At 47.2% G+C, this 9,989-nt stretch overlaps 1 protein-coding gene across 1 annotated transcript; it reads right to left on the reverse strand.

Annotated features, from left to right (window-relative positions):
• Positions 1-2,548: 2,548 nt before the first annotated feature.
• On the reverse strand, positions 2,549-5,472 carry CBY1 (chibby 1, beta catenin antagonist). Its single transcript, XM_007454015.1, has 4 exons — positions 5,363-5,472; positions 4,125-4,230; positions 3,922-4,040; positions 2,549-2,668 (listed from the first exon to the last, which is right to left on the reverse strand). Exons 1-4 carry the CDS (start codon positions 5,438-5,440, stop codon positions 2,588-2,590), a joined length of 384 nt encoding a protein of 127 aa, XP_007454077.1. The 5' UTR covers positions 5,441-5,472; the 3' UTR covers positions 2,549-2,587.
• Between the last annotated feature and the right edge of the window lie 4,517 nt (positions 5,473-9,989).

Here is a 9,989-nt window from a genome sequence, read left to right on the forward strand (position 1 = left end):
GGGGGGGGGGGCGGCGGAATAAACCAACAAAGGTTAGGGTGGTGACATATAGCTGATTCTTTTTCCTGTTTCTTACAAATTTTCATTAATAGGATTATCCTTGACTCAGCTCACACACCACATCCATCAGCAAACTTACAATTTGACGGTGGGCTCCACCTTCAATTCCTGCCTAGAATTTGACCACTTCACCTCTCTGCTGCCGCTTCCCTGGTCCCAGCCTTGAGCTCTTCAGTCTGTTCTGACCACACAGAAGCCAGAGGGATCTTTTTCTTTAAGTCAATCATAGCATTCCTGTGCTGAAACTCACCAATGGTTTGCTTCCTTCATCACCCCAAATACAAGTCCTCCTTCACTGCAGAGCTGTCCCACATGGCTGCAGCCCCCTCAGGTGCCAGTGGTGGTACAGAGGGGACCAGGAACCACGTCACTATGACAACCAAACGTGCCCCTCCTGACTCCAAAGGTTTCAGTCCTAGCTCCTTCCCTCCCAGCTGTATCACCTTGCTGGGCTTGTTTCTTCATCTAAAAGCAGGGGATGAAGATAACAAACTTGAAAAATTCTCATGAGAATTAGAAATATAGCCCTTCTTTGGTTTATGTCCCAATAAACCCATCATAAGTTGAAAATATAAGTCGAAAATGCATGTAATACCCCTAACCTACCAGACATCGTAGCTTAGCCAACTTACATGTGCTCAGAACACTTACATTAGCCTACAGGTGGGCAAAATCATCTAACACAAAGCCTATTTTACAAAAAGTGTTGAATATCTCATGTAATTTTTCGGATTCTGTACTGAAATGAAAATGAAAAACAGAGTGGTTGTCTGGGTCCAGACTGGTTTTAAGTGTGTTGATTGTTTATCCTCGTGACTGCGTGCTGATGGGGAGCTGCAGCTCACTGCAACTGCCTCGCATCACGAGCATCGTATTGCATTTTGCTGGCCCGGAAAACTATCAAAATTCAAAATTCAAAGTACAGTTTATACTAAATGTGTATCACTTTTGTACCACCATGAAGTCGAAAAATTTTAAGTTGAACCATCATAAGTCAGGGGGACTGTCTATAGATGTCTGGTATCCAGGGTGCAGGGTAAATGGTTGCTAATGATACTGGTCTAGGAATAAGCAAACTCTCAATTGCGCCTATTATCTGCACCTGAAGATTTACACCCACATGTAACATCCTTTTCCAATGTCTTCTGACTTAGTCTCTCCTATTATCAGGAAGGAAGGTTATGGGCTGGGGCTACAGATCATGCTTCTCTATCCATCCCCCATGGAGCTGGCCCTGAGGGTGGCCTACGCACAGCAGCCTCCATTTGAGGCAGCCCCCCACCCAGCTCCCCTCTTTCAATGTGGGCTGGGAATCAGCAGGCTCCCACACTTCTGCTGTCTGATCCTAGACCAGTTTCTGAACCTCCTGGGGTTTGCTTCCTTATCTGCCAATAGGCGTGCTGACTGAGAGGCCCTGCTCCACAGGGCCGAGCTGAGGAGGAAATGAGAGTGTGAACAACATCCTGAGCCCCGTCCAGGTGGGAAACAGGTGTTCTGACCTTAGTAGCCATCCCTGGTCTAAAGCCTGGGGCTCTGTGTCCCCAGCCTCAGTGCCTTCCCCCTTGACTTTGGAAGCTCGACTCCCTCTTACTGCATTTGGCTGGCTCCCTCCCCCAGCCAGAGAAGTCCAGCCCACTCGAAGACACAGATTCCCACTCCAGGAAACCAGGCCCCCTTCCCAACCACTCGGTCCCTGCCCGGCCCAGGCTAGTTCCAGCACCCCGAAAGAGGAAGGCAGGGGAATTTGAGCAGAGAGACTGCTCTGTTCCAGATCAGCCTCTGCCGACGCCCAGGAAGCTGGAACGCTTCTTCTGCAACGGTGACCTTCCCCCACAACCTAAAAGTTCTGTCTTTGGATGGAGCATCGGAAGCTTAGAACCCAGCCTCCATTACTTACTTCTTCAAGAACTGATGTTTCTTTTTTCAGTCACTTTGGCCAGAGAGAGATTATAGAACATCATTTAATTTAAAAAAGTAGGGTAAACAGGAAAGTAGCACAAAAATATAGTGTTGCCATGGGAGGTCGGTGCTTGCCGCTGAGAAGCTGGAGCCAGAGGAGGCTGTGGATTTGGGGAACGAGTGTTCTTTAAAGGATGGAGTGGCCTGAAGGGCAGAGAACCAGGAGACCTTCTTATCTGAGACCTCTAACAACAAGGCTCTGTACACCTGATGCCACACCACACACAACAGTGTGAGGGGATGATACGATGAACTCCGTCCAACAGGCTTGAGCCTGGGCCATGGGCGTTTGTGTGTTAAGTAACTGGAGAACACCCAAAGGCCTCCGTCACCCCAGACCTCCCTGAGGAGGTCTCCCTGTGCTGTGAAGCACAGGACTGGCCTGGAATCCACCACATTGTCACCTTCCTACTGCCAACCTAAGGGGGCCAGTGCCTTTTGGCTCCATTATATGATACTCTCTCCCAGGACCTAATCCACTAGTTTGGTTAAAAATTCCCTCAGCCACATCCTCCTCTTCTGACGAATGGGTTTCCCCCTGTGCGCCTAACGGGTGGCTTTGGGGTCTTCATTTTCTCCGCCGGCTGACACTCTTCAGTTCATCCAGCTCCTTCTCCATTAAGTGGGATTCGGCAGTGGTCTCAGAGAGCTGGAAGTAGAGCAGCAAACCGTTATAAAGAAGGACGTTTCTGGGCTACGTTTCAGGTTGGCAAGGCCAGCGCTGCGCGCTGGGAGAAGCCCCACGGCATTTCCCTTAACGCTGCCGGCAGCCTCCACGACGGGAACCCCTTGGTAACTGGGCGGAAAGTAACCTCCTGATGACCCAGGGCCTCAAGCACTTGAAGAACATTCACCATCCATTCTATCAACATTTTTGATCACCTAGGATCGCATGGCACTCACTGCGCGAAGGACACCGGGTTCCAGGGGATGAAAAAGGCAAATATTGGTGATTTTAAGGTTAAAGGACTAAGGTCTAAGGTGCTTCTGAGTCGTGGCTCACATAAAAATGTTTAAAAAAGCATGCCACTTCCAGCATCAGAATCCTTCAGTGGTCTTTAGAGGAGAGGGTGGAAGACACTCCAGGCAGGGATAGAGAGATACAAACTCCAGAGGTCAGCTTACTGTGAAACAGAAGAGCTGCAGTTCCTGAGCAAGACACTATTCCAAGAGCTTTGCTTATATTATTAACTCACTAATGAGGTAGATCCTACTATGGTGCCCATTTTATTGCTGAAGATACCATGTTTCTTACAGATACAGAGCAGTTAAGTAACTTGCCTGAAGTCACACAGCCAGTGGTGGAGCTGGGCCAGGGACCTGGGCAGTTTAGCTCTAGACACCTGCTCTTAACCACTGCAGTGTGTGCTCTGCTGCCTCTCAACCAACCGTCACACACAGCCCTAGGCTCAACAGGTTGTTGGGTTTTTAAAAGCCACAGGAAACAGATGCCAACGCAGGGAGTGCCCCTCGGCAGGTCTGCGCAGGGCACTGACTAATGGCTGCGTGGGACAGGGCCTCGCCCAGCCAGGAGCAGGCTGTCCTTCTTCCCTTCAGCCCAGCCTCCATTCCCACCTTTATCTTTCCACATTCAGCTCAAATATCCCTTCCCCTGCAACATCCTCCCGACTGGACAGAATGAATCTCTCTCCCATGTGTGGATGCCAGGCCGTGGACAGACTTTAATCACTGCCCTTACCATGAAGCACTGTCACTATGTTTACTGTCTATCTCCCCACTAGACTGGGGGGTGGGGACTGTGTCTGATTTGGTTTTATATCTTTGGATTCACAGCAATGTACCTGAGCAAACTGCCACTCGAGAGGTGTGGGCTGGCTGAAAGGACTTGCAGTGGACCTGCCCAAGGAAAGCCAAGGCTTCCCTCCCCACCACCCTCCTCACCATGTCCAGCAGGATGTCCACCTTCAGCCGCAAGAGATTGTTCTCTTCCTCCAGCTGCTGGTTCCGCCTCCGGAGGCGCTGGGCCTCCCTCCGGTCCACACCTCCACTAACCCCTGTCTCTGGTGGAAGGACACAAGCAGCAGTCACAAGGGGAGGTTCCTTCCACCATCCTGCTGGGCAAAATGGTAGGAAATGCAGCCCACCTGCTATCCACTGGCCGTTTTCAAACTTCAGGCTCTGCCCGGCCAGGTTCATGGTGGGCGTTCCATAGTCAAGGCCCAGCTCCACCTCCCGGGTCGACCGATCCAACTGTGGGGGAGACGCGCATGCTGGCTTTGGGAGGCCGGAGCACAGGGGCTCTAGGCCCAGCACCTCTTCTGCCAACGGTATGATCCCAACAACTCATTTCCTCTTTATAATCATTACCCAGCACATTTAGTAATTGTTTTTAAGTCAGAAAATTAAATAAGGTACCCCCCAAACTTTAAACTGTAAGAGAGAAGAAATGTACACCTTTATACCATAGATATTTTCTGGAAAAGCTATATATGCTGAAATTTGCAAACTGAATTATTTCATATGTACAGGCACTTAGCAGTTTAAGAAATCCTACTGTACGGGCTTCCCTGGTGGCTGATGCAGGGGACGCGGGTTCGTGCCCCGGTCCAGGAGGATCCCACGTGCCACGGAGCGGCTGGGCCCGTGAGCCATGGCTGCTGGGCCTGTGCGGCCGGAGCCTGTGCTCCGCAACGGGAGAGGCCACAGCGGTGAGAGGCCCACGTACCGCATAAAAAAAAAAAAAAAGAAAGAAAGAAATCCTACTGTAAATTTTGAATAAAGTGAAAAATTCTTTTTAAATGTAATAAGCCCAAGCTATCATTTGTCTCTTATGGAGCTACGTATGTCCTGGAAAAGGCATAAAATGCTAAGGCCCAATGAGTAGTAGTAGCTGTTCTTTAATGTGTTTTTCAGTGTTTCTACAGCTCACTGAGCGCCCACCCTGCACCAGGACTGGTACTGGATATACAGAAATGAATGCAACCCCTCTGCCCTCAAGGAGCTCAGAAACTGTTTTTGGAGCTGTGATATATCCTTCTGAACGCTCTTAATGATAGCAAAACATCATCCTTTGAGAATAAATTTGATACTTAGACATGACTAAAACTGATTCCTGGACAAGTCTTGGGAGTCAAGTGAAGTCAAACTGGATAACATCATTTGGTCCCCAAAATCATAATGAGGATGACTATCTTTTAAGGTTCTTCAACAAGCTCTGACAATAATTCCCAAAAAGGAGTTTAAAAATGTTTTCAGCAATAATATGAATTAAAAGGATGCCCTCCCACGAGGATACCTCTGGAGGACCACACTTTCCATAAGAAATCAGGCTCGATGCTCCAGTCATGCTGCACACCAGGTCGAGCCCCGTGCTGACACTCACATTATGCAGGTTGGAGAGAGACGCAGACTTCCGAGGGGGTGTCTTCTTCGGACTGAATGTCCTCCCAAAGAGAGGCATCTTTGGCCTGATGAAGGAAAGGTCAATGCTTCCTTCTCCTAGGGTCAGAAAAAGTCAGGGATACAAAGAGTTGGGTCAGTGACCTTGTGGCCCCGTCCTGGAATCATGAAAACACACATCTTATCACGTGGCCATTAACAATCCTGGGTAACAATCCTCAGCTCCCATGTGCTGAGGGCTCACTATGTGCTAGGCATAGTGCCAAAACCTGGGCAATATCTCAGGCCTCACAACCACTCTTTGTTTAGTTCCTCTTCCTATACCTATTTGACAGATGCAGTTTAGAAAGACTAAGGTCGTAAGTGTGAGTGAGTATTAGAATGCAGGTCTGTGTGGCTCTACAGTTCATGTTAACCACAGGCAAGTGCCTAACTGGCCTGTCTTAAGTTTTGTCATAAATTGGCATCACCAGATTTACACTCTAGGGCAAGACATGTGATCCTACTTATTCCTGAACACTGGTAAGACTCACAGCTAGGGCAACAGCTTCTATATATACTCCATTTTCAAGAAATGAAGCCTTTTCTGGTACTTGCCTTTTTGCTTTTTTTTTTTTTTCCTTGCGGTACGCGGGCCTCTCACTGTTGTGGCCTCTCCTGTTGCGGGGCACAGGCTCCGGATGCACAGGTTCAGTGGCCATGGCTCACGGGCCCAGCTACGCCGCAGCATGTGGGATCTTCCCGAACCGGGGCACGAACCTGTATCCCCTGCATCGGCAGGCGGACTCCAAACCACTGCGCCACCAGGGAAGCCCCATTTTTACTTTTTTATTGGTTTCGCTTTAAGTTTTTTTCATTTTCCTTAAAATTTTATTTATTTATTTTTGGCTGCATTGGGTCTTTGTTGCTGAGCGCGGGCTTTCTCTAGATGCAGCGAGCGGGGACTACTCTTTGTTGTGGTGCACGGGCTTCTCAGTGCAGTGGCTTCTCTTGTTGCGAAGCACAGACTCTAGGCGCATGGGCTTCAGTAGCTGTGGCACAAGGGCTCAGCAACTGTGGCTCACGGGCTCTAGAAAGCAGGCTCAGTAGTTGTGGTACACGGGCTTAGTTGCTCTGCAGCATGTAGGATCTTCCAGGACCAGGGCTCGAACCTGTGTCCCCTGCATTAGCAGGCAGATTCTTAACCACTGAGTCACCAGGGAAGTCCTATTGGTTCCTTTTTGATTAAAGAAGTTCTTAATTTTAATGGGATCTAACTTATCAAAATTTTTTTTTAATGATTAGTGTTTTTGTGTCCTATTTAAGAAATTTTTGCCTAAGGTCACGATATTTTCATATATTAACTTTTGGAAATTTTCTTCTTGCAGCTTTCACATTTAGGACTATAACTTATCTGCAATTAACTTTTGTATGTGGTGTAGGGCAGGGTCATGGTTCATTTCTTCCCATGTATTACCCAATTTTAATGTGTAATACACAAACAGCTTAAAAAGATTCCCTCGGGCTTCCCTGGTGGCGCAGTGGTTGAGAGTCCACCGGCCGATGCAGGGGACACGGGTTCATGCCCTGGTCCGGGAAGATCCCACATGCTGCAGAGCGGCTGGGCCCGTGAGCCATGGCTCCTAAGCCTGCGCATCCGGAGCCTGTGCTCCGAGGCGGGAGAGGCCACAACAGTGAGAGGCCCATGTACCGCAAAAAAGATTCCCTCTAAGAAACTGTAGACTGATGATAACAATAATGAAAGCACAGGTAAGCAAAAAGAAAGAACCAGAGCTCTCACTTTTCCTACTCTTAGGTAGAAAAATCTTCCTTCAGCACATTATGAGAAAGAAATAGTAATGAGTTTATCATATCTGACAGGAAGTTGGCCAAAAAAAGAGGGAATTTCTCAAGACTACCTGAAACAAGGTTGCATGTCAACTATCATTAAATGATAACTCAAAGTAGGAATTCATCACAATTAGCAAGACATATATTCAATGAGAAAATGAAGAAATTCTGTGCTGTTTTCAGTGATGCGGAAATTAACATCACTAAAATTAATGATAAAAGTTTAGAAGCTTCTTTGGAAGCTTTACAATTCATATATACACTGTACAGAAATATATGCATAAACGACTTATAAATAGGACATTTAGAGGTGTGTGCTCATGAGAGTTTTACTGGTGTGTGTTTGTGATTAAAAACAGTGGTAGAGGGCTTCCCTGGTGGTGCAGTGGTTGAAAGTCCGCCTGCCAATGCAGGGGACACGGGTTCGTGCCCCGTTCTGGGAAGATCCCACATGCCATGGAGTGGCTGGGCCCGTGAGCCATGGCCGCTGAGCCTGCGCGTCCGGAGCCTGTGCTCCGCAACGGGAGAGGCCACAAGAGGCCCGAGTACCGCAAAAACAAACAAACAAACAAAGAAAGCAGTGATAGAGAGCCCTGAACCAAGATGGCGGAGTAGAACGACGTGCTCTCACTCCCTCTTGTGAGAACACCAGAATCACAACTACCTGCTGGACAATCATTGACAGGAAGACACTGGAACTCACCAAAAAAGATACCTCACATCCAAAGACAAAGGAAAAGCCACAATGAGACAGTAGGAGGGGCACAATCACAGTAAAATCAAATTCCATAACTGCTGGGTGGGTGACTCACAGACTGGAGAACACTTAAACCACAGAAGTCCACCCACTGGAGTGAAGGTTCTGAGCCCCATGTCAGGCTTCCCAACCTGGGGGTCCAGCAACGGGAGGAAGAATTCCTAGAGAATCAGATGTTGAAGGCTAGTGGGGTTTGACTGCAGGACTTCGACAGGACTGGGGGAAACAGAGACTCCACTCTTGGAGGGCACACACAAAGTAGTGTGCACATCGGGACTCAGGGGAAGAAGCAGTGGCCCCAGGGGAGACTGAACCAGACCAACCTGCTAGTGTTGGAGGGTCTCCTGCAGAGGCTGGGGGTGCCTGTGGCTCACCGTGGGGACAAGGACACTGGCAGCGGAAGTTCTGGGTAGTACTCCTCGGCGTGAGCCCTCCCAGAGTCCACCATTAGCCCCACCAAAGAGCCCAAGTAGGTTCCAGTGTTGGGTTGCGACAGGCCAAACAACCAACAGGGAGGGAACCCAGCCCCACCCATCAGCAGTCAATCGGATTAAAGTTTTGCTGAGCTCTGCCCACCAGAGCAACAGTCAGCTCTACCCACCACCAGTCCCTCCCATCAGGAAACCTGCACAAGCCTCTCAGATAGCCTCATCCACCAGAGGGCAGAGAGCAGAAGCAAGAACTACAGGCCTGCAGCCTCTGGAACAAAAAACATATTCACAGATAGACAAGATTAAAAGACAGAGGGCTATGTACCAGATGAAGAAACAAGATAAAACCCCAGAAAAACAACTAAATGAAGTGGAGATAGACAACCTTCCAGAAAAATAATTCAGAATAATGATAGTGAAGATGATCCAGGACCTCGGAAAAAGATGGAGGCAAAGATCGAGAAGATGCAAGAAATGTTTAACAAAGATCTAGAAGAATTAAAGAACAAACAAACAGAGATGAACAATACAATAACTGAAATGAAAACTACACTAGAAGGAATCAACAGCAGAATAACTAAAGCAGAAGAACAGATAAGGAATCTGGAAGACAGAACGGTGGAATTCACTGCTGAACAGAATAGAGAAAAAAGAATGAAAAGAAATGAAGACAGCCTCAGAGACCTCTGCGACATTAAATGCAACAACACTCGCGTTATAGGGGTCCCAGAAGGAGAACAGAGAGAGAAAAGACCAGAGAAAATATTTGAAGAGATTATAGTCGAAAACTTCCCTAACATGGGAAAGGAAATAGCCACCCAAGTCCAGGAAGTGCAGAGAGTCCCATACAAGATAAACTCAAGGAGAAACACATCAAGACACATAGTAATCAAATTGGCAAAAATTAGAGACAAAGAAAAACTTATTGAAAGCAGCAAGAGAAAAACAACAAATAACATACAAGGGAACTCCCATAAAGTTAACAGCTGATTTCTCAGCAGAAACTCTACAAGCCAGAAGGGAGTGGCATGATAGACTTAAAGTGATGAAAGGGAAGAACCTACAATGAAGATTATTCTACCCGGCAAGAATCTCATTCAGATTCGATGGAGAAATCAAAAGCTTTACAGACAAGCAAAAGCTAAGAGAATTCAGCACCACCAAACCAGCTGTACAACAAATGCTAAAGGAAATTCTCTAAGTGGGAAACACAAGAGAAGAAAAGGACCTACAAAAACAAACCCAAAACAATTAAGAAAATGGTCATAGGAAGATACATATCGATAATTACCTTAAACGTGAATGGATTAAATGCTCCAACCAAAAGACACAGGCTTGCTGAATGGATACAAAAACAAGACCCATCTATATGCTGTCTACAAGAGACCCACTTTAGACCTAGCAACACATACAGAATGAAAGTGAGGGGATGGAAAAAGATATTCCATGCAAATGGAAATCAAAAGAAAGCTGGAGTAGCAATACTCATATCAGATAAAATAGACTTTAAAATAAAGAATGTTACAAGAGACAAGGAAGGACACTACATAATGATCAAGTGAACAATCCAAGAAGAAGATATAACAATTATA

This window comes from Lipotes vexillifer, unplaced genomic scaffold (genome assembly GCF_000442215.2).
Source record: "Lipotes vexillifer unplaced genomic scaffold, Lipotes_vexillifer_v1.1 scaffold382, whole genome shotgun sequence".
In the NCBI taxonomy this organism is placed as follows: domain Eukaryota; kingdom Metazoa; phylum Chordata; class Mammalia; order Artiodactyla; family Lipotidae; genus Lipotes; species Lipotes vexillifer.

Excerpts from the sequence above, each read along its gene's own strand:
- CBY1 (XM_007454015.1), bottom strand. The coding sequence starts at position 5,440 with ATGCCTCTCTTTGGGAGGACATTCAGTCCGAAGAAGACACCCCCTCGG. Across the intron at positions 4,231-5,362 it reads CTCTCTCCAACCTGCATAAT|TTGGATCGGTCGACCCGGGA; the intron begins GTGAGTGTCAGC and ends TCTCCCCCACAG. Across the intron at positions 2,669-3,921 it reads TGGACATCCTGCTGGACATG|CTCTCTGAGACCACTGCCGA; the intron begins GTGAGGAGGGTG and ends CTCTACTTCCAG.